The sequence below is a fragment of the Trichomycterus rosablanca genome, chromosome 9, assembly GCF_030014385.1.
Source record: "Trichomycterus rosablanca isolate fTriRos1 chromosome 9, fTriRos1.hap1, whole genome shotgun sequence".
NCBI lineage: Eukaryota > Metazoa > Chordata > Actinopteri > Siluriformes > Trichomycteridae > Trichomycterus > Trichomycterus rosablanca.
The window spans coordinates 15,789,254-15,813,974 of record NC_085996.1 but is presented as its reverse complement, the minus strand read 5'-3'; the positions used below and the strand labels follow the sequence as shown (position 1 = coordinate 15,813,974).

General features: G+C 38.0%; 1 protein-coding gene across 2 annotated transcripts in view; it reads left to right on the top strand.

The window, feature by feature from the left end:
- LOC134320541 (GDP-L-fucose synthase-like) overlaps window positions 1-24,134 on the top strand; it is a 35,955-nt gene extending 11,821 nt beyond the window's left edge. For both annotated transcript variants that reach the window (XM_063001957.1, XM_063001958.1), the window contains exons 2-9: window positions 10,352-10,466; window positions 11,094-11,222; window positions 12,174-12,247; window positions 14,718-14,851; window positions 16,826-16,957; window positions 17,038-17,117; window positions 18,880-18,979; window positions 22,463-24,134. In XM_063001957.1, the coding sequence (XP_062858027.1) occupies window positions 10,352-10,466; window positions 11,094-11,222; window positions 12,174-12,247; window positions 14,718-14,851; window positions 16,826-16,957; window positions 17,038-17,117; window positions 18,880-18,979; window positions 22,463-22,518 (820 nt within the window). In that variant the 3' untranslated portion in view covers window positions 22,519-24,134. The remainder of the gene's footprint in view (window positions 1-10,351; window positions 10,467-11,093; window positions 11,223-12,173; window positions 12,248-14,717; window positions 14,852-16,825; window positions 16,958-17,037; window positions 17,118-18,879; window positions 18,980-22,462) is intronic.
- The last annotated feature ends 587 nt before the right edge of the window (window positions 24,135-24,721 follow it).

The following is a 24,721-nucleotide window of genomic DNA, read 5'->3' as shown; positions in this document are numbered from 1 at the left end:
GTGTTAAGGGAAGAATGAACGGGGCCATGTATTGTGAGATTTTAAGCCAGCATTGAAGATGAGTGAGAGCATTGAAGATGGAACGTGGCTGGGTCTTCCAGCATGACAATGATCCCAAACACACCGCTCGGGCAATGAAGGAGTGGCTTCGTAAAAAGCATTTCAAGGTCCTGGAGTGGCCTAGCCAGTCTCCAGACCTCAACCCCATAGAAAATTTGTGGAGGGAGTTGAAAGTCCGTGTTGCCCAGCGACAGCCCCAAAACATCACTGCTCTGGAGGAGATCTGCATGGAGGAATGTGCCAAAATACCAGCTACAGCGTGTGCAAACCTGGTGAAGACTTACAGGAAACGTTTGACCTCTGTCATTGCCAACAAAGGTTATGCAACAAAGTATTGAGTTGAACTTTTGTTATTGACCAAATACTTATTTTCCACCATAATTTACAAATAAATTCTTTAAAAATCCTACAATGTGATTTTTCTCATTTTGTCTCTCATAGTTGAAGTGTACCTATGATGAAAATTACAGACCTCTCTCATCTTTCTAAGTAGGGGAACTTGCACAATCAGTGGCTGACTAAATAGTTTTTGGCCCCACTGTATTTTGTACTTTATTGTCACTTTACGAAGAGAAAAGTGTCTAGTAGACTCAACATCAGTAATAAAATACTGAGGCAGAGTTGGATTGTTTGTTGTATGAATACAAGTATTTTATGAAGAATGCAATGCATGTTTAATTTGACATGCAGTTTACTGGTGATCAGCAAATGGTTCGCTAGACCAGCCTTTCTCAACCGCGTCAGGGGTGCTGTCAAAAATATTCTAAAAATGATGAGTCGTTCGCGAACGATCCGATTCTATTGAACGGTTCTTTAAAATGAACAAAAGGAACCAAGTCGCGCCTCTGGAAGCCGCTATATATGTATATCTTTTAATTTCTGCGCAATTCTTATCAACTGTAATCCACCCATTCCGATTCCATCAGTGAAGGGAATTAATCAGTCATAATAAGAGCTGTTTATTGTCGAAATTCCAATCCGAAAACGGAAAGCGGAGAGGGAGCGAGACACACACACACACACACACACACACACACACACACAAAACTCAAAAACTCAAAAGAAGCTTTATTGGCATGACAAATAAGGACATTCGTATTGCCAAAGCAAGTTACAGAGAAATAATAAAAATAACAGTAAGAAAGAACAAATATATACAAAACAGTTACATGTGCAAAAATATAAAATAGAATAAAATAATAATAAAAACAGTGCAAAATATTAACAATAAAAATAATAATATTTACATTAATGAGGTAGTAATAACAATCAGTTAATGTGTGCACACACACAGAGAGAGAGAGACTGATCGTTATTACTACCTCATTACTGTAAATATTACAACCCCTGGCAAAAATTATGGAATCACCACTCTTGGAAGATGTTCTGTCAATTGTTTAATTTTGTAGAAAAAAAATAAATCACAGACATGCCGCAAAACTATCATTTTTCAAAATGTCAACCTTCTGGCATTAAGAAACAATAAAAAAAAGAAACAAATATAATAGTTGTGGTCAGTCACAATTGCTTTTTTTAGATCAAGTAGAGGAAAAAAATATGGAATCACTCAAATCTGAGGAAAAAATTATGGAATCACTCTGTAATTTGCAGTTTAAAAACAAAACATCTGCAGCAGATTAGATTTGCTAATTATTCTTCAGTTTAAAAAGAGTGCTTACACCTCGGAGAGCTGTTGCACAAAGCAGATTGTCATGAATCATGGTTCCAACACAAGATATGTCAGTTGAAACAAATGAGAGGATTATAAAACTCCTTCAAGAAGATAAATCATTGTGGAATGTCGCAAAAGATGTTGGTTGTTCCCAGTAAGCTGTGTTTAAAATCTGGACCAAGTACAAACAAAATGGGAAGGTTGTAAAAGGGAAGCACTGGTAGACCAAGTAAGACATCAAAGCATCAAGATAGAAAACTTAAAGCAATATGTCTTGAAAACAGAAAATGCACAACAAAACAAATGAGAAACAAGTGGCCGGAAAGTGGAGTCAATGTCTGTGACTGAACTGTAAGAAATCACCTAAAAGAAATGGGATTTACATACAGAAAAGCCAAACAAAAGCCATCATTAACACCTAAAAAGAAAAGAACAAGGTTAAAGTAGGCTAAAGAAAAGCAATCGTGGACTGTGGGTGACTGGATAAAAGTGATCTTCAGTGATGAATCGCGAATCTGCATTGGGCAAGGTGATGATGCTGGAACTTTTGTTTGGTGTCTGTCCAATGAAATTTATGAAGATAACTGCCTAAAGAAAACATGTTAATTTCCACAGTTGTTGATGATATGGGCCTGCATGTCGGGTAAAGGCACAGGGGAGATGGTCTTCAATAAATGCCAAAGTCCACATTGAAATTTTGGACGCTTTTCTTATTCCATCAGTTGAAAGGATGTTTGGTGATGATGACTTCATTTTTCAAGATGATAATGCATCTTGCCATAGGGCAAAGGACGTGAAAACTTTCCTTCAAGAAAACATATAATGTCAATGGCATGGCCTGCAAATAGTCCGGATCTCAATCCATTTGAAAATCTCTGGTGGAAATTGAAGTAAATGGTCAATGACAAGGTTCCAACCTGCAAACAGCAATAAGAGACAGTTGAAGGCAGATTGATGAAGAATACTGTTTGTCATTAGTTAACTCCATGCCTCAGAGAGTTTAAACCATTATAAAAGCCAGAGGTGGTGCAACAAAGTAATAATGGTGCAGTGTTTTCTAATGATTCCATAATTTTTTCCTCAGATTTGAGTGATTCCATATTTTTTTCCTCTACTTGATCTAAAAAAAAGCAATTGTGACTGACCACAACTATTATATTTGTTTCTTTTTTTATTGTTTCTTAATGCCAGAGGGTTGACAGTTTGAGAAATGATAGTTTTGTGGCATGTCTGTGATTTATTTTTTTTCTACAAAATTAAACAATTGAAAGAACATCTTCCAAGAGTGGTGATTCCATAATTTTTGCCAGGGGTTGTATAAGTTTGTTATTAATTTGCACTGTTTTTATTAATATAATATTTTTTTGCACTTGTAACTGTTTTAGTAAGTAAGTAATTTATTTTTAAAGCACATTTACATCCAAAGTGCTGTTTTGTATATATTTGTTCTTTCTTACTGTTATTTTTATTATTTCTCTCTAACTTGCTTTGGCAATACGAATGTCTTTATTTGTCATGCAAATAAAGCTTCTTTTGAGTTTGAGTTGAGAGAGCCGTAACCGAGCTACAAAGAGAACATGCAGAAAAGAAGCAGTGCTCTTAGTATAATGACAAATAATTGAGAAATAAACTATAAACTTGTTTAATTATGGTAAATCTGATTCGTTCATTGCGCGAACTGAGCTTTTCGAGCGTAGCTTGCATCAAGAACAAGTACAGGGGGCAACTGAGGGCTCTGGACCAGGAGCTCCGTTTCTGCCTCTCAGCCATCCCTACCAGAATAGGGCGATTGTGTGCATCATCCCAGGCTCAGGTTTCCCATTAAAAGTAAGTCACGTTTACCCCTCCCTCCCTAAATGACACCTTATGGTGTGTGTCCGTGTGTGTTAGCAGTCCGAGGGATGCATTTTAATACATTTTAGACTGGGGTGACTTGAGATTTTGCATACTTTTAAAGGGTGCCGTGACTGAAAAAAGGTTGAGAAACACTGCGCTAGACTGTGGGAAATTTATCAGGTTTTCACGGTTGTGGCACTGGATTCCCATCTGTGTATCACTGTAATGACCCTGTAAAGAAGTAACCCCAAAGCATCCTCGGCTCATTAATCAGAATCAGAATCAGGCTTTATTGGCCAAGTATGCTCACACATACAAGGAATTTGGTTTTGGTTACACAGATGCTTGCAGTGCACAAAAAATACAATACAGACAATCTTATTCACACAGCTCAATCTCTCCTTAACACACACATTCATACCCGTAAACATAGAAAACATTGTAAACGTTTAGCATGTGCAATTTACATTGTGCTTTCAAAAAGGTGCAATTTTGTGCAATATAAAAACTATAGAAAATAGAAAAATATATAAATAAGAAATGGAAGTAAATGTGAAAATCCTGTGTATGCCATTACATAAATGAAATAGGTAGTTTTTGATGTGCAAGTGTCCCGAGCATTAGCAGTGCAGTAGTGTTCAATTGTTCATGAGCATAATGGAGTTTGGAAAAAAACTTCTCTGTAGCCTGGTCGTTCGGGTCTTCATGTGGCTGAAGCCTGATGGAAGGCGCCGAAACAGGTGGTGGCCGGGGTGAGACGGGTCAGTGATGATTTTCTCTGCACGCTTCCTGGTTCTGGAGGCATGCAGGTCCAGCAGTGTGGGCAGCTTTACACCGATGGTCCTCTCTGCAGACTTGATTAACATTGTTTGCAAGAATCTACTGCAGCATCCACTTACAAAACACAAAAATATATAACCCTCACCATATAATGTCATATTAGTCATTAAGGTTATACTTGTTTATCCATCTCCCTGTGCAACTTTGTCAGTTCTGTTAGGTCTTCACACATCTGCATACTTTACACATTTATACTTTCCATTAGGGCTGGGCGATATGGATCAAAAATAATATCTCGATATTTTTTTGCTGAATACGATATATATCTCGATATTTTTTCATCCCATACGGTAATAACAAAAAGACACTTCTGAGACAAAGCTACATGTTCCAAATGTTATACAGGCACTTTTATTAACATTGAGCTGTAGATAAACATGAGAAATTCCTCAAAAATAAACTATTGGCATATATTAAATCAGGTGTCACCAACCTTTTTGAAACAGAGGGCTACTTTAAGGGTACAAACTTCCTGAATAACATAAGGTTGCATGGTTTACCTTTAATGATAATATTATGATTAATAATAATAATAATAAATATTCATATATGTGAAGAGACTGTCTGATCACATGTTAATTATTTCTTGCAATAATTATTAACAATGATGTACCATGGCAGGAAACACAGACATATTTAAACATGTAACATTATTTATTTCTGAAAGTCAGAGCGATCACATCTCTGATATTTTTGTAAATATTGTTCCTGATGGTTTTGTATGAATGAGCACATTTGTAGCATTTTTTTTTTTTTTTTATAAATTATGACTTCTGTAGCATTTTTTTAGGAAATCATTAACAGTCCCATCTTCAAATAATGTCCCGTTTGTACTGATCCCGTTTGTACTGATCACTACTTTTGTTTTAGAACAAATCACTCTGTCCCATGAACTCTATCCCATGTTTGTACAAATGATCAGTTAAGTAAGATTTATTTAAAAGCTACGATTTAAATGGACGTTTCTGTGACACGTACTGAAGCCTCTCTCCACATTGTGCAGCTCTCTGTCGTCGTCCCCCGAATGAAACACACACTTTTCCTCCCAATCATTGTGAAAATATTAAGTTCTCTTTTGCTTTTCTTGTGTGTTTTTTCATTATTATTTTTTCGGGGTAAAACCCGCATCTCGCTCCCCATAGTAGCTGCGCTCGCTCGCTCGTCTCAGCGTTCTGTGCCCGATATAAAACTCCGCACCCAGACCAGATCAAAGCTCATATAAACATCAAACAGTTTTGTTCTTGAAATTTTATATTCAGTATTGTCATTTTCAAATCTACATCAATGCAAGTGTTTTTGATTCAAAGAGATCAAAAACGAAAATATTTTTAGACGGAGCGCTATAGCTCCATAAGGGCCAGTGATAGCTCAGTGGTTAAGGTACTGGGCTAGTAAACAGAAGGTTGCCGGTTCAAGCCCTGCCACCACCAAGTTGTCACTGTTGGGTCCCTGAGCAAGGCCCTTAACCCTCAATTGCTCATTGTGTTCCGCTCACTGTGTAAGTCGCTTTGGATAAAAGCGTCTGCTAAATGCTGAAAATGTAAATGTATAGTCACTAGAGCTGTTTAGAACATGCCCTGCGGGCGACTCACATGGTGGGGGAGGGGCGAGTTGTGTTCAGTGAGGGAGAGAGGCGGGGCAGGTGAACATGTGCAGAGACAAACTGGGAGAAGAGAAAGACCAACTGTCGGATCAAAATAGAACTCAACATCTATATCGATATATCGGTATGAAAATATATCGATATATCTTTAAAACTCGATATATCGCCCAGCCCTACTTTCCATCATGCTGCCCTGCATATTTATTGTATTAAGATGCACTGTCTTGTCTAATTACACTGCACTCATTCATTTTGTTTGTACTTTCCCTTTCACTAGATAGCATGCTGCACCAAAACCTTGGCAGAATGTCATTCTGCTCCACTATACACCACATTACCACGTTATTATAAAGACCTACCTTTCAATTACGCTCACTGGCCAGTAAATTGGGCTTCAACAACCCAAGGCATGGCATGAAAAAACATTATTTTTATGCAAGCTTTATTAAAAAAAACCACATATGAGAAAGACCATTGTCCTAGCAACAAAAAGTTGATAGTCACGTTTGACTAAGGTCTGAGCATACTTTTCTTTTGTCCTCTTCCTGTTGGAAGAGACATTCCAGGAAAGAGTTTTTATAGCGCATAAACACATAATTCTCATTTTAATGTAATTTATTGCTTCTAATAAAACCCTGTGATAGTCCTCTGACAATTTCAATCATATTAATGGCATTTAAAACAAGATTGGACAGTTCTGTGAAACATATAAAACAAACATATGCTGTACATACACATTAAAAGGCAAGTTAAAGACAAATCAACTGAAATTGAAAATGATTGCATAAAAAATATAGATGATGGTAAAGGTAGATGAAGACAGTGACAGCTCTGATTCTGGCACATGGTCTCATATCCTAAATGAAGAGATCTGGAACCAGATTAGCCTGCGTACTTAGTTTTAAGAGAGCAAAAGTGTACTCACACAGTTCATCTAAGTGCATTGACATCACTGGCCACTGTACTGAGTGCAATGCAAAATTGTGCATTTCCAGTGAGAGTCTACCAGAGGTGAGCACACCAGCAGTGCTAAAATGCAGAATTGATTACATTGATGACAGTCTTCATACTGGAAAGGCAAAGCATATGCTATCTGGAGAAAAAAGACTGCCGGTCTCTGAAGAACTCTGGCAGGGTTAAAAACTGCTACGTGTGTGGCGAGCTTACAAGATAATGCAACTCGGTAACCCAGAGCCTACCCACCTACCAAGCCTGAGTACAAGAAAAGCCAAACAAGAGAGAGGGGATAGGGAGGTAGAACACAAACACCCCATCCTTTCCCCCTCATCTAATAAAATACAGTGTGCCTCATAGGGGCAGTATTCATGACATCGGCCTTGACAAATTTTTTATGCCATTATTGGACCCCCTCTCAACTACTAGTCTACAAAATACTAGTAAATACTAGACTCAAGTGTACGTTTTGATGCTACAGGTACAGTAGTCAAAAGGCTCACTAGACCAACAGAAACATCAGGACATATATTTCCATATCAAGGAGTTCTGTCCTCACATGGAGATACTTCTATTCACATCCCAGTGGTGCAAATGCTGTCTGAGCGGCATGACATTAACGCCATATCAAACTGGGTCTCTGAATGGCTTAGAGGAGGAGCATCTGTACCAAAAGAAGTTGTTTCTGATTTCTCTCTTGCATTACTGGGTGGTCTTGTTAAGGCCTTTACACCTTACTCTGGTTTAAAGACCTATATAAATAGAATAACAAAGACATCAGAGCTATAACACAAACCATGAAAGTTAGCTGTGACTAAACTTTTTTAAGCTATGTTACATTTTGATTATTCACACTACCCCCTCCTGTGGTGAGTCTGTAGATTTGTTGACGGCCCACAAGCATTTAAAACCTTTGAAATAACATTAATATTTGGAATTCACAAATCAATTTAGCTGTGTAACATGTGTATGGATAATGTTATGGATAACATTTTAACATTTAAAAGGTTAAAGGTTTTTAAAGGTAATTTGATTATAATAAATTTCACTCTGTGATGCAATTTTAACATTGTTAGGGGCTAAGTGTTTAGAATTTAGCCTATAACTTGGGAACTAAAACAGCACAGATATACTGTATCTTTTAGCAGCACAAACCAGCACAAACGTAGCACAAATGAATTAAAGGGTTTTGGTGCGATTTGGACGTTAATTGGGGGCTGGTGACGTCACTGGACCAATATTTATGGCTTTATAACTTGAGAATGAAAACAGCACAAATGTTTCTTTTAGCAGCACAAACCAGCACAAACGTAGCACAAACGAATGAGGTGCTTTTGGTGCAATTTGGACGTTAATGGGGGGCTGGTGACGTCAATGGACCAATATTTATGGCTTTATAACTTGAGAATGAAAACAGCACAAATGTTTCTTTTAGCAGCACAAACCAGCACAAACGTAGCACAAACGAATGAGGTGCTTTTGGTGCAATTTGGACGTTAATGGGGGACTGGTGACGTCATGGATGTAATATTTATAGAGTAATAACTGGAGAATGAAAACGGCACAAATGTTTCTTTTAGCAGCACAAACCAGCACAAACGAACCCCAACGAATGAGGGGCTTTTGGTGCAATTTGGCCTCTGATGGGGGGCTGAGTGACGTCACGGGTAATAAAATATAATGCTTAATTTCTCTAAAACAGTGTTAGCACAAATGATGATTCCTACGGCACAAACCAGCACAAACGCAGCACAAACGAACAATAATATTTATATTCCATTTCTGACCACATGGGGGGCCAGCTTCATGGACATACATTATTTAAGTTTTTCATTTTCCCCCATTAAATTATTTCAGTTTATTTTTCAATGAAATTGTACAGGTCACATTAAAGGTGAAAATATATCATAATTTTTCATTTTTTGTCTGATTTTTTACATTACAAAAAGCTGGCATTTTAACCGGGTTGTATAGCCCTTTTTATATCCGCTGTATAGAGGTGGACTGTGAAACTACTAAATCAAACAGCATTAGAGTGCTTGCGCCAAGAGCTTAAACTGACCCATTAAAAATGTCTTATTGTTGGCTGTTAGAGGAACAGTTAAAGCAATCATTGAACATGATGACGTTAACATTTCCACATAACATTATAGATCCCTCACTTTCAGGGATGTCAGAAATGATCTACAGTAGATGTTGGGAATAAGTGTAAATAAAAGTTGATTCATCCGAATGTATTACTTTCTTCCATTGCTTTAAGGTCCACGTTTGATGCAATTTACACCGTGTTGCTTTTTTGCAACATAGCCTATGCTACAGGGTTTTCGAAAATGGCAGCCCTGTTTGTTTACACCGACAAGGCATAACATTATGACTACTGACAGGTGAAGTGAATAACACTGATTATCTCTTCATCACGGCACCTGTTAGTGAGTGGAATATATTAGGCAGAACGTGAAAATTTTATCCTCAAAGTTGATGTGTTAGAAGCAGGAAAATGGGCAAGCGTAAGGATTTGAGCGAGTTTGACAAGGGCCAAATTGTGATGGCTGGACTACTGGGTCAGCATCTCCAAAACTGCAGCACTTGTGGGGGGGTTTCTGGTCTGCAGTGGTCAGTATCTATCAAAAGTGGTGCAAGGAAGGAACAGTGGTAAACCGGCGACAGGGTCATGATAGAAAGGTGTCAGAATACACAGTGCATTGCAGTTGCAGGGCTGTTTTGGCAGCAAAAGGGGGACCAACACAATACTAGGAAGGTGGTCATAATGTTATGCCTAATCGGTGTATATATTATAGTTACTTTATTAGTTACTCAATCAGTACAGCACTGATTGAGTTACAGTCGATTCTAGCCTGTAAGCTTTAACCTGCTACCACTGTTTTTACTGATCATTCTGCAATGTACTACAACAGCTTGGCTTCATAGATACAGAGTGCATGTGTTTGGCTGGCCTGCCTGCAATCTAGATCTGTTTCCTAGTATACGTTGTATATCAAGCCTAGTATACGTTGTATATCAAGCAAGAATGGGCAAAACTAGCGAAACTGCAACAGTTAGTATCCATATTTCCCAAATGATTAAAAAGTGTAATTAATACTAAAGGAGATGTAACAGTGGTAACATCTGTTCATGTTTGACACTGCCATGATTTTTTAGACTGTTCTCCAAAACATTTAAAACATTTCCAGCTTTTGATTACAACTAATAGCCAGTGAAACAAAGTTGTTTGTAATTGTGTTGTTACTTTATAGTCGAGTTTTATGTATTAAGCTCCATGTGTATCTGTTTAAATACCTTTTATTTTCTCCCTTTTCTTTTTTAAAAATGTCATATTGTATTATTTTGTGGTTTGTGTTGCAAAATGTTTCTTTTCTTGGTTTTAGGGATTTAGCTGAGACAAGAGCTGTGTTTCAAAAACATCGGCCAACACACGTCATTCATCTGGCAGCCATGGTGGGCGGCCTTTTTATGAACATGAGACAGAACCTAAACTTTTGGGTAATACACTCACTTATTCAGATATATCTTTAAGGGTAATAGTATTGCATTTTGTATCATGCTGTTGGAGAAATTATCTTGCTTGAGTTTAGTGGCATAAACTAAAAGGCTGCATGATTTATTACTAAAAAGGCAATCTGGGAAATATAATTGTTTTACCTTGCCTGATGCAGACACATCGACATCACTAGTCCAGTGTTTCTTAGATTTTTTTCCAAATAAAAAACAAACCTGACCAGACGGTTTAGCAGTTCATTGCACTAGTCCACCACTTCAGAGACCTAGATTTGAGCACTCCTAGGTCTGCCTGAAGAAGGAAAGGTCAGACTGGGAGTCTTTCCTTGCTGCTGTATCAGCAATGCTACTCATTGGTCAAGGCTTAGGTACAAGTTGTCCAGTAAAAATAAGTGGCTTGTAGGTGAAAGCATAAGCTAACCTGTGGCACTTCTTGGCCAATGTGGGTGTCATTCCTGTGCATAAGGTCACAAGTGCAATTTTGAATTGAACATGACTCGAAAAGTCATTAAAAAAATAGAAAATTAGAATGTGACAGTTCTTATTTAAATATTGTAATAAATAAGAGTACTACCTAAAGCATGTGTGAACACTAATTGTATTGTATTTTAGAGAAACAACATCTACATCAATGACAATGTACTGCAGATGGCTCATGAGTTTGATGTACAAAAAGTCGTGTCCTGTCTGTCCACCTGCATCTTCCCTGATAAAACGACATACCCCATTGATGAGACTATGGTTTGTATTCTTGCCTTGATTTTTGTTAATAACGAAAATTTAATTCTTAGTAGATGACTACCACAAAGGTAGTAAATAAAGTGAATAATGGGGGGGGATATGGAGGGGCTAGTGAAAATATTTACTTTTAGCACAAGTTTAATACAATGTTTCATTACAAATCATAATCAGCATGACAATTTGAATGAAGAGTTGAATAAAAAAAAAAAGTGGGGGTGCTAAGTGGGTAGCACTGTCGCCTCACAGCAAGAAGGTCCTGGGTTCGATCCCCAGGTGGGGTGGTCCGGGCCCTTTCTGTGTGGAGTTTGCATGTTCTCCCCGTGTCTGCGTGGGTTTCCTCTGGGTGCTCCGGTTTCCTCCCACAGTCCAAAGACATGCAAGTGAGGTGAATTGGAGACACTAAATTGTCCATTTACTTATTGTCCATGTGTTCGATATAATCTTGTGAACTAATAAACCTTGTGTAATGAATTACTACCGTTCCTGTCATGAATGTAACCAAAGTGTAAAACATGACATTAAAATCCTAATAAACAAACTTAAAAAACAACAAGGTGTAATGATGGGCCACAAGGACAGGAGCGGACACACACAGAGTGTGTTTTATTAAAGATAAAGAATTTATAAATAAAGGTTTATTGAGGAACAAGACTTTAATAACACAGACAAATTTAACTTATGCTAACCCACGCTAAAGACTAATGCTAATACCAATGGCTAAATGCCAATCTGAAGCTCAACATAACAGATCCCCAGACAAAGCTATTTTAACCACTAATTCTGACAAGCACTAATGCTAATGACTACACTAAGCTAATTCAAGACATAACAAGCAAGGACTGTGACATTTGCAAGGACAAACATACAAAAGCAATGGTGCCCACTGTTCATACTGTATATCTGCATAAATAACTAAATGAAAGCTTTCTTATTTACCTTTGTCTCTTTCAGATCCACAATGGTCCTCCTCATGAATCAAACTTTGGTTATTCCTATGCTAAACGAATGATTGATGTCCACAATAGGTAAGTGCTATGTGCTGTTTTCACTTCACTGCACAACTTCCTTGTATTGTTTATTTCTTTGCATAGTAGAGTTTTAGGTTGCATTTCTTGACATAGCGGTAGACTGTGCTAAGTGATGACGGTTTTCCAAAGTGCTCCTGAGTTCATGTGATATTTATCCACATTGTATGACCATCCTAGGGTGTGAAAGCCACGCACATTCAGTAATGGTTTCTGGAATTGTAACTAAGTTGGTCGCACCCTGTTACTAAGGTGCAAGGTAAAGCCCTAAGAATGAAAAATGAATCCAAGTGCAGAATGTTTAACCAAGGTGGTACAAGACTGGAGCCACTAACAAACAAGGGGACAATCACGAATAAATAAGTTGGCCAAAATGACTGAGACAAAATAAGAAAAGAAAATCAGAAAAACATCCACAGCCCACATTCAGAAATGAACTACGGAGCCCAGAACTGGGAATTGGTTGTCACAATATGACAGGCTGCTTCAGCTGTCTGCAACAACCAGACTATACGAAGCCTGGTATCATGGTTCTAGAGAAAATAGGGAGGAGCTGGCAGTTCTATGCAAAAAGAAACCAGGAAATATAGAACACGCTGATCTAAAGTGATTAGAATGAGAAGCAGGTGACTTCATCAATCATCTGCGCCTATGTGCTTTCTTTGCCGGCCAAAAAATGGCAGTGTAGAATAACACGACTCCAAAGTGGCTCACGAAGTCATGTTACAGGACTAACCTTTCACAGACTGAGATTTCTCCAGAGTCCCTGAATCTTTTAACAATATTAAGTACAGTAGATCATGAATGACCTATATAATTTGCACTGTTATGTTTTTAAACTGGTTTTACAATAATCTTACAAAGTTTAGCACAAAGGGGTGAGTCACAATACATCATTCATTGCAGACTTAACCTTTGGTGCTTGGTTAGTCAAAACATTTAAAGTATTTTCTTTGTACTTTTGTCAGTTAAATAATTCTTAGTAAATTGATAAAACACAAATTTTTTGTTTTAAATGCATTTTACAAAATGTCCTAACATTTCCAGAAATGTTTTTAAATGTATGTAAAATCAGTGTCTCCAAGGTAATGTCAGTAGATTATAAGTATGTAGATTATCCCACCACTGCTGAGATCTCAAGCTCTCAGGTTCAAATCTCAGCTCTGCTATCAGCCAGCCAGGAGCCTACACAGACACATGATTGGCTGTGTGTGTGTAGGTGCCAGGGCAATGGCTGAACAGGGTTTCCTCATAACTGCTACAGTTGGGGCCTCCTCTGGCTGATTGATGGCGTCTGTACAATGAGATGAGGGATAATAGAAATTAGTGTGTGACTCTCCATTCATGAAACAACTCACCTTATAAACCTGCTTTGTGTGGGTGAAAGATGCTAATCAGGGTGTGGCTCTCCATGCTCAAGGCTGATCCGCATATGAACTCCCCTTGTGCAGGTGAAAAGATGCAGTCGGTACTGCACAGATGTTGGAGGGGGCGTGTGTCAGTTGCGAAGCTTCTCAGTCAGCAGTGGAGGGTTGTATAGGTGAAGCGTAACACAATCAGGGTAATTGGAAATGACTAGATTAGGGGAGATAATTGGGTGAAAAGTTGGAGAAAAAGAGAAAAAAGCCAGCTACTCAATCCACTGGCATGTGAAAACAAGCTTGAAAAAAATGGAACTTAGTAAAAAAAAAGGGGAGCGGCTTTAAAACTAAACCAGCTGACACAGCCCCCATCCAGTGTGTATCCATCAGTGGGGCTCTGCTCAAAAGGGTGGCTACACCGTGAGACCAAGAGGTGCAACACCGGCTGAGTTCCTCTGAAAGAGATCAAAGAATACAGGCATATGAGCCAGCAGAAACACAAGTACCAGCCTTTCAGAGCATTTAGGTGACAATGAACACTATACAACAGATGACAAAGAGTCAGTGAAGAGGCCAACAAAACCAGTATTTAAAGGGCTCTCCCAGATGCCACGAATTAACACTGATGAGGCACTGATGAGTCTGCCTGATTAAAGGCATGCCACTGTCAATGATTATGCCCTCTTTTTCTTAGATATGATCTGTTAACATAAAAATATGTAGAAGACCAGGTAATAACAGAGGGTTTACAACCTATGTACAACTATGTAAACATTTTTATTTTTTAGAACTGTTCCAGAGCAGAGACTCTCATGCGCCCCTGAGTCGCGAGCTGCATATTTTCACCTGCCCAGGGTGGAATCTCATAGAGAGCTGTACCACATGTAGAAAGTCACAATAGGCAAATCATTCATCACTAGTTTTGATCTATTCCTTCGCTCAGACAGGGCCCTGTGTGGGCGCCCAGCCACCACCTAGTATTTAAACTCTGCACTGTTGGGCTAGCACCTTAGATCATTGCACCACCCAAGTGCTCAGATAAATTTTAAGGCGTGTTTGTGTTTCCTTTACTTAAGCATACATTTGCATGCTTTTATGTGTTTGTGCAGGGCATATTTTGAACAGCATGGTCGACGGTACACTGCTGTTATCCCCACAAATGTGTTTGGTCCCCATGACAACTTCAACATAGAGGATGGCCATGTTCTACCAGGACTTATACACAAGACCTACAAAGCACAAAGTAAGAACACATTGTTTTAATAAAAAAAAGTAAGGCTCAATAAAATCTGAACTTAAACTTGTATGTTTAATCATGGTCACTTTCTAATCACATTATGCTGTTGACTTTATATTTTTGTTTAAAGCACTATTCTTCTCATAGCATTGTAATGGGATTTTTTTTAAATCCCAACATCACAATGCTCGTGTACCGCAGTGGTCTATTATGCTTGCCCACCACCAGTGCTGGGGGTCTGCAAATACTTGATCAGCTATGCCTGAGGGGGGATGGCGCCCTGCTCATGCCATTCCTGCCTTGCGCCAGGGTTTCCCAGTAAAACCAAACCCGCCTTAACCCTGGTTAGGATAAAGCAGTTGATCAAAATGTAATGAAATGAAAGAGAATCCCAGCAACACTGATGCCCTTTATGCATTTATACCAAAACAACACACACTAAGATGGTATTGAGTGGGGGTCTTAAAGGGATGTGCAATTTCTTTAATATATTGGGTTACAGATGATGAAAAATTGTATACCCTTAAAGGTCATCTGTATGGTAAGTAAAGTTTATGAAATAATAAATGAATGTATGACCAGATAGGCGTACCTTTCTTGCTGAGAGTACACGTATACAGTGAAGGCCAAGCCAAAAGTCTGAGACCACTAGTGGACATGCTTTAATTTTGCATTTTTCTCAAATGTAGTACACTTTTTTTTTTATTACAAACTACATAATCAGCAAAGGGCGGCACAGTGGCTCAGTGGGTAGCACTGTCGCCTCACAGCAAGAAGGTCCTGGGTTCGTTTCCCAGGTGGAGCAGTCTGGGTTCTTTCTGTGTGGAGTTTGCATGTTCTCCCTGTGTCTGCGTGGGTTTCCTCTGGAAGCTCCGGTTTCCTCCCACAGTCCAAAAACATGCAAGTGAGGTGAATTGGAGATACAAAATTGTCCATGACTGTGTTTGCATTAAGGATTTGAACTGATTTTTTTATGTATTTGGCACATTTGAATGTTTACATTCTATATCTGTATCACATTTAATTGTATGTAATTTTAATATTTGGTCTAAGTGTAATGATTATTTTCATATTTGACCACTGTACGTAGTAAGTGTGTACTATTTTTTGCTGAACAGGATGTACTGGTGCTTATTGTTCACACTTCAGGAAAATTCCTCTCATTTATATTTCTGTCTAAAGCTTTTGTTCTTTGAGTCTGATGTTGCTTAACAGTGAAGTTTTGTTTAATATTTAAGCGTGGCCACTTTTAAAGACGCAAAGTGGCGGATATAGTTCCGTATTTGAATATGTCTTTACAAAATGTTTGTTTACCTAAGTAAACTATAGTTAATATTTACAGAATTTATATCTAAGCCTTTTTTTAAACTACGAAACATACACTTTTTTAGTGTAATAAAAGCCATTACTAGTTGGCTTTGAATACCAGCAGAACGAGCACAGTGGCTAAGTGGGTAGCACTGTCGCCTCACAGCAAGGAGGTCCTGGGTTTGATCCCCAGGTGGGCGGTCCGGGTCCTTTCTGTGTGGAGTTTGCATGTTCTCCCTGTGTCTGCTTGGGTTTCCTCCGGGTGCTGCGGTTTCCCACCACAGTCCAAAAACATGCAAGTGAGGTTAACTGGAGATAACCTTGTGAATTGATGAATACTGTGTAATGAGTAACTACCGTGTCTGTCATGAATGTAACCAAAGAGTATAAAACATGACGTTAAAATCCTAATAAACAAACAAACAAAACCAGCAGAACGACCTATCTGGTTGGTGTCCACGCAAATGCAGTTGGCTGTGTTTGAGGAAGGCAAGGTCAGACGGGATATCTTCCAGCTGCCTTTGCAATTGCCGGCATGAGTTGGGGGTGGTGGTTTGTTCACATTGTGGTAATTTAAGTGTATGGCTAGGGGGACTTGTGTTTTGCCACTCATGTGGCATTTAATCAAATATTTCAGATTTAATCAAATATTTGTTTATGTGTGTGTGCTAGGGGAGGAGACAGCTTTGCAGGTTTGGGGTTCTGGTCGTCCACGGCGACAGTTTATTTATTCACTCGATCTTGCTCGACTCTTTCTTTGGGTACTGAGGGAATATAATGAAGTGGAGCCCATCATATTGTCAGGTATGCACTATACACATAAATAAAATAAAATAAATTGCAAGTGTTCTATATGTAAAGAATGTTTTAAATCTCATGACCAGTTGGAGAGGAAGATGAGGTGTCAATAAAGGAAGCAGCAGAGGCGGTTGTTGAAGCTCTGGGGTTCAAAGGAGAAGTGGTTGTATCCTTTTAGCCATTAGAGTGATCTGTGGCATTTAGTGATCATGTGCTGGAATTGGGGGAATCTTTGTGGACACCTAACCATGAGCTTGTAGGACTTTTCATTTTGAAATGGGCATTGATATGCATTTTTCATACTGTACCAACTAGGGCTGCAACTATCGATTATTTTTGTAATCGAGTATTCTATCGATTATTCCAGCGATTAATCGAGTAATCGGATAAGAAATACTTTTGCTTTAACAAAGAGCAAAAACAAATACATATTAGATTAAATAAGACATGTTTCTTAAACCAAACTGTACATTTGTATTCCTTGCATACAGGACAGTTTAAAAAAATTTAAATGCAAAAATAAATAAATCAAAAATAAATCAATTTACTTTTAAAATGTAAACAGGCAACCTGAAACATCAGGTCATCAAGTAATAAATAATAATAAACAAAAATACATGAACATAAGCCTGTAATTTGTGCAACTTTCAAAACTCAAAGTTTCAGCTACAGCTCACGGAGAACATAAAGCTTTAATATTTTGTTGGGAGGTTTTGTGGTGTTTGTAGGGGGATAAAAATCTGTCAGGATTGTGTCTCTAGATGAGGTAGATCTGGTGTGTGTTTGCCTAAATCTTCATAAAAGCCTGTGGTGGTTGAAACGAAGTAAAGTCAGTAAACATGAGTAAAGTAAACACGACGCTCTGATGGTGTGGATGTTATACTGAGTTTTAGTTTTATTAGCTTAAAATGATCTCAAACTTTCTGTGGTTTTCTCTGTCCAGTCTCCTCCTGTTCGCTATTTTCTCTCTATATTTTGCAGTCCGCGCTATCAAATCTCGGCTGCGTCCTAAATTGATACGTTCAGTTCGCAGGAGCGGCGAACGTGTCCAAATACGTAGTGTTCATTAAACTGTCCGCAAAAAGAACCCGGATTAAGTCCTGTTAAGTTCTGTTTATGTTTAAGATATTTGGGACGCAGCCCTCAGATTCTTCACGTCACCTGCACACAGCGTTAAACACGCTGCGCAAAAGTGAAAGTCGTCCGTGTAAAACACCGTGAGCTGTATATGGTTGTGCGGATTAAACGATTCCTCGATGCAAAAAATTTGAATCGATGATTTTTAGTAATCGATTTACTCGAGTTACTCGAGGAATCGTTTCAGCCCTAGTACCAACTGTTTCTGATTCGGGGTTGTATTTTAGTTAATAATGATAATTGATTTTATACACCTGTTTGTAATTGGTATGACTGAATTCCCAGAACTCAATAATTAGAATTATCTACATACATTTGGTCATACAGTGTACTTTTGCAAAAACTAACCAGACCCTTAATTATATAAGCTTTAAACAAGCCTTTAAAATTATTAAATACAACGTAAGTACATGGTCAACTGACAGATCTCAAGCCATATCCATGACTGATCACTGTTCCTATTTAGGCAAAGCTTGTGAAAATTAAAGCTGCAATAATTAAGTAAAGATGTCAGCCAAAAACAAGGCTTTTGTTTTGGGCTGATCCAGCACGTTTGTTTATTTGTTTGAATTCTTCCTTCTATTTGCATTGTCCCAATTTGAATATACTTAAATACTATGTGCACTCTCTGCCTGCTGAGGAGTGCCATGGACTAGCACACACCTTTTCTGACGTGTGAAGCCAGCGGCTGCATCTTTACACAGGTGGTGAACTTTTTTACAGAGCTGTACTGAAAAGCAGCTGTAGCGCTGCATGCCTTTCTCACATTAGCCTTGACATTCTTTGTTCAGTATGACACAAATAAAGCTGATGGTCAGTTTAAAAAAACAGCCAGCAATGCAAAACTTTGCAAATACCTTCCTGACTTTAACTTCACGCCATTCCGAACAGGTAAATATTAATCCATACACACGGGTTTACAACTGAATGTATTTACCCCCACATACACACTGAGAACACATGTATTAAAAGAGAAATTTTACAAAAAAAAACAAAAACATTTTATTCTGAAGCATGAGGTAAAACCTTTCACCTGCAAAATGAATCCAATGCAGGGTGTTTAATCAAGGCAGAACAATACTGTGGCTAAAAATAGGGAACAATCACAAATACTTAAGGTGGCCAAAATAAAATAACAATTGAAAAACACAAAAAGCTGCTGCCCGTAACAGAGAAATCGGATAGAACAGGGATAGTGCAGAACATGTTGTCACAATATGACAGGCTCAGAAAGAAATATGTATGCTGGCATCACACGCCAGTGAACCGGACTGGATCGAGCAGCCCAGTATAATTGATCTGGCAGGTATGAAAAATTGGATAGAACAGGGATAGTGCAGAACATGTCACAATATGACAGGCTGAGTTCCCAAAAAGAAATATGTATGCTGGCATTATGCGCCAGTGAACTGGACTGGACCAAGCAGCCCAGTATAATTGAACTGGCAGGTATGAGAAATCGGATAGAACAGGGATAGTGCAGAACATGTTGTCACAATATGACAGGCTGAGTTCCCAGAAAGAAATATGTATGCTGGCGTCACGCACCAGTGAACTAAACCGGACCGAGCAGCCTGGTATAATTGATCTGGCAAATACAAGAGGGAGAAACCATGATGTATACAAAAACTCCCACCTGGAGCCAATTAACTTTAACAAGGCGCAGGTGATTGTCAATTAGGAGAAACTGCCACATCAGTTATCTGCACCGCTCTGCTTCCTGTGGCCAAAATGGCAACACGGAAGGACATGACTTTTAAACTTTAATAAATAAAGTTTTTTGTGTTCTAGATACTTGTTTATCTTATGTAATTACATCTGGGGCAACTGAAGCTTAAAAAAAAGTTATAGTCAAGAAATACATGTTCACTATATGGTTGAAAGTTTGGGGACGCCTGACCATGAACCTGTTAGACATCATGTGTTAAAACCATGGGCATTAATATTGTTAGTAAATTAACATTTATTTATATAGCACTTTCTTCAAGATATAAAGTACTACAAAGGACTTTACAACAATAAAAAATAAAATAAACATAATACAAATGTACATTTTGCATACAATATCAGAAACACAAGATGTGTCCGTTCACAAAGGCAAACACAACTCTATAGACACAGCAAGTCTAATATCCAAGGACAAACTATATCCATAACTTAGGAGCACAAACTGCAAAAGCACAATATCCCTTTTGTTTCTGCTTAGGGACTACTAAGTAACCTTTATGGACATTTGGGACATTTTCTGTGCACTGTTTGGTATGACAAGATCTTAAAACCCTAAAAGCTACATGTAATCAATGCAATGATGCCAGTACTGGTGAAATATGCTCCCTTTTTTGGTCCTTGTCAGAATGCAGGCTGGCATTTTAGACCAATTAGAGCAGGGGTCACCAACACGGTGCCCGCAGGCATCTGGTTCCCCGCAGGGACCACATGAGTTGCCCGCAGGGCATGTTCTAAAAATAGCACTAGTGACTAAAGAGCTCTGTCTAAAATTTGTGTTGCTGTTCTTTTTGAGCCATTAATACTTCACATCGATGTAGATTTAAAAATGACAATACTGAATATAAAATTTTAAGAACAAAAATGTTTCATGTATGTATGAACTTTGATCTTGTCTGGGGCGAAGTTGAAGTTCTATATCGTGCGCAAGACAAACCTCACTCTTTGCTGAGACAAGCAAGCGAGCGCAGCTACGATGGGGAGCAAGATGTGTTTTTTTTTTTATAAAGAATAAGAAAACCTTTTCAGTTTGGGAGGTCCTAACCGCCGTATAAATGACCACAGTGTGTCGGTATGGCGTTAAAAACTAATCAATCAATGGGAGGTCCTATATCTCTTATATAAATATTTATTATTGTTAATAATAATAATATCATTAAAGGTCAACCATGCAACTTTGTTATTCAGGAAGTTTGTATCAAACAAGTAGCCCTTTGTATTACTCAGTACCCTTGAAGTAGCACTCAGTTTCAAAAAGGTTGGTGACCCCTGAATTAGAGCAATGTCTTACCTACACAAATAATGATTGGCTTGTTGTTCAAGTGAGTGTGCCGGAGGGGATTGCTCATAACGAATGCAATTACGACCTCTGCTGATCCACGTATGATCTCGTCTCGTGCAGGTGAAAAGATGCTGTCGGCTACTGCACGCGTGTTGGAGGGGTCGTGTGTTAGTCGCAGCTCTCTTCAGTCAGTAGAGGAAGCGTAATGCATTCGTGTAATTGGATACGACTAGATTGGGAAGAAAATTGGGGGGGAAATGCAAAAAAAACAAAAAAAGCTTCAACTTATTTTCATGCATTGAGAAATGTAATCAAAACAAAAGCAATGCCCAAATTTCAGTCCAGCAAAGAAAGATCCTTCCTTAAATCACTGGCAAAAGTTTGAGGGCATAAAATCAGTACTTCTGCAGTGTTACGTCTGTTAGTCTAAGTCCTATTATGACCTATTATTATTTTATTGAAAAACAAGCTCAAATAACAGGTACAACAAAGAAGATAGGTACTTTGACCACATAAGAAGGTTAACACACTTGACAAAACATACTATGAACACTAGGGAGAGCACACTGTAAAAATGGATTTCTAGGCTAAAGGCAAAAGACTATAGCTGCGTTAAAAATCGCATACTTAAGCAGTACATACTAAATTTGAGGCAGTGTGCACTGCTCGGCCAGTAAAGCAGTAAGCTCTTTCAGTACATAAGTGTACAGTATGCAAACTACCTTGTACATACTATGTCCGCCATCTTACCAACGTCACGTGATGCAGTTATAACAATTTAAAAAACAGACAAAATTAATTCTGTCGATCTTCACAAAGCTACTCATACCATTATTCTGGGTTGTACTTAATCATAACATTTTTAAATTTTTGTCTTAATCCAACTCTCCTCTTTTCGTCATCTTTCTTTTTCCGCTTGGAACGCCTTTGCCGCACCAGTTGAATTATGGGATAGATTATTGGACAAAAATGGCTGCATACTGTTTAATTAATACTACGTATTCTGACACACTATGCCCTCTCGCATACTGCATTCTTGTACTCTTCAGTATGGAAGTATGCGATTTCGGCTGTAGTCTATGACTTCGAAACACTTAGAATATATCCCTAAACTATTTGAACCCTAAACTAGACCAATACAAGAGTAATACAGAGTGTGAATTTTAAAGCTAAAACTAAGCTGAAATGATAGAATGAAACTGCTGAAGAATACTGAGGAAATAATGTTCTGTCTGCTGAATGTGCTGTTATTGCATGACCATGAGCTTGTTGCATATATTGTTTTAAAACCACAAGGTCAAGTAGTGCTGCATTTTCTGCATTACAGCACTGTTTTCATTTTCTTGTCTTTTACTTTCTTTCCACAGCTATCAAGGAGACCTGTGATTGGTTTGTTGCCAACTATGATAATGCTCGCAAGTGAGGATGATCAAAACTGCCGCTCTGCTTGTGGCAAAAGACTTGGAACTGCACAAATGCTGGACCGGCCACTGTTTAAGAACCAGCAATACTTCAGTGAAGTATTGAATAAATCAAATAAGTAAAACACTGTATTTCAGAAAACTATCTTCATCCAATAGTTGTTGTGATAAGTACCTGGGTTAAATTTGTTAGCATAGCACCAATTTTACATTTCTTATTAAGAACTGAGATTTTTTTACTACTTTGGAACTGGCTTGGTTTATGATTTTGGTTTATGAAGTTACAAGTTTAAATGCATTGTTTCAACAGTTCACATAGTACATTTAGCTACAGGATTAGCTAGCTGCTGATATTAGAAATTACCTAATAAACAAATAAAACAAATGGCATGTGGACATGATTCTTATGAAATTATGACAATTAAGATTAAAATGTTGCTAATGTGAACACATTTGAATAAATAAAATGAACTTTATAAAGTAAGTTTACAAAGTCAAATAAGCATGCTTACCGGCACTTGACTAGCTGGCTAGAGATGTGCATACATGCAGTATAGTTCAGTTGCCAATTCAGCCTAGCACCAACCAATTTTAGTAAAGGCAATCTATAAAGTTCTGAATCTAAAGCATACCAAAATACAAATCATTTGTTTCCGTTTGGCACATATCATTGCAGAAAATCAGACTTTAAAGAAAAAGAGTACTCACAGTTATATTACAGTTAAAGCAGGACACTACTGTATATGCACATTCTCTACTGAAAATAATCCTCCACACTATTTAAAGTGCAATTACTGTTCATTTGCTCATATTTAATGTATTGAATACAAATACCTGCATATTTAATATTTGATTTTTTTTATGTACATTTTCGCAAATAGATAGCAATTGTGAAGGAAAAATGTGCAGGCAATGCCATATAAAAGTTTCATATCAGCAAAACATGGAATTTATCTAGGGGTGTCCAAATGTTTGCATAAGATTGTATATAACTTGCTGGAATTACTATGTTTGTTTATTAGGATTTTAAGCTCATGTTTTACACTTTGGTTACATTCATGACAGGAACGGTAGTTACTCATTACACAAGATTCATCAGTTCACAAGGTTACATCAAACACAGTCCTGGACAATTTAGTATCTCCAATTCACCTCACTTGCTTGTCTTTGGACTGTGGGAGGAAACCGGAGCACCCGGAGTAAACCCACGCAGACACGCGGAGAACATGCAAACGCCACACAGAAAGGACCCGGACCGCCCCACCTGGGGATCGAACCCAGGACCTTCTTGCTGTGAGGCGACAGTGCTACCCACTTACCACCGCCCAAATTACTATGTAAGAATCACTGACAGTTTCATACTTGCTTTTAAATCCTCTTTTTTCTTGTCAGTTTATAAAGGGTTGTATGTACAATATTTTGCTGAATGTAAGTGAATGGGTGTTGATATTCAATTACGATCTGTTTTTCTCATGCAGAAATGCTTGATGCAAAAATATATATTTTTTTTTTTTCTTACTCTGATATGAATAGGGTGTACTTATTTTACATTTTAATGTTTAAGTACTGCAAGTACTGTTTTGGGATCATCAACTTGTACAATAAACAATTCTATTAAAAAACAGTATGACGCGTTGTACTTATTGCATCTTCTAGGTTACTTTTTCCAGGCATATTTTTGTTTTTATTTGTATACAGTCATCTTCAGTCAATTCAATTATTGGCTTCTTTAGTAGGGACAGGTATAAAAAAGGTTTTTTTCTGATTAATAAGATACAGTATAAGAGACATTAATAAGAGAGAAAAATCCAACCTTTAATTGAAGAAACGTGTAAAAAAGTGTGTGAGCTACTGGCCGACCATAAAAAGTAGCTACACACCTAAAAATGTCCACATTTACTGTTACAAAGGGAATAATCTAGAAATGTAAAACTGTTTGTGCTTTAATAAATCTGCCTGGAATTATTATAGCTGGAAATGTTCTTTTATCTAAGCACAAACCTAAATACCTGGAGTTTACTAAACACTGCTGAAAAGGGTTTTACAGTCAGATGAGACAAAGGTAGAGCTTCTTGCTGACAAACAATGTGAGTTTGGCATTGAAAGATTCATAGTAATGCATATGTTTTAGGGCTGTTATTACTCAAGGACCTTGTTTGGATGAATGGCATCATTGACTTTATGAAGTACCAAGAAATCAATCAG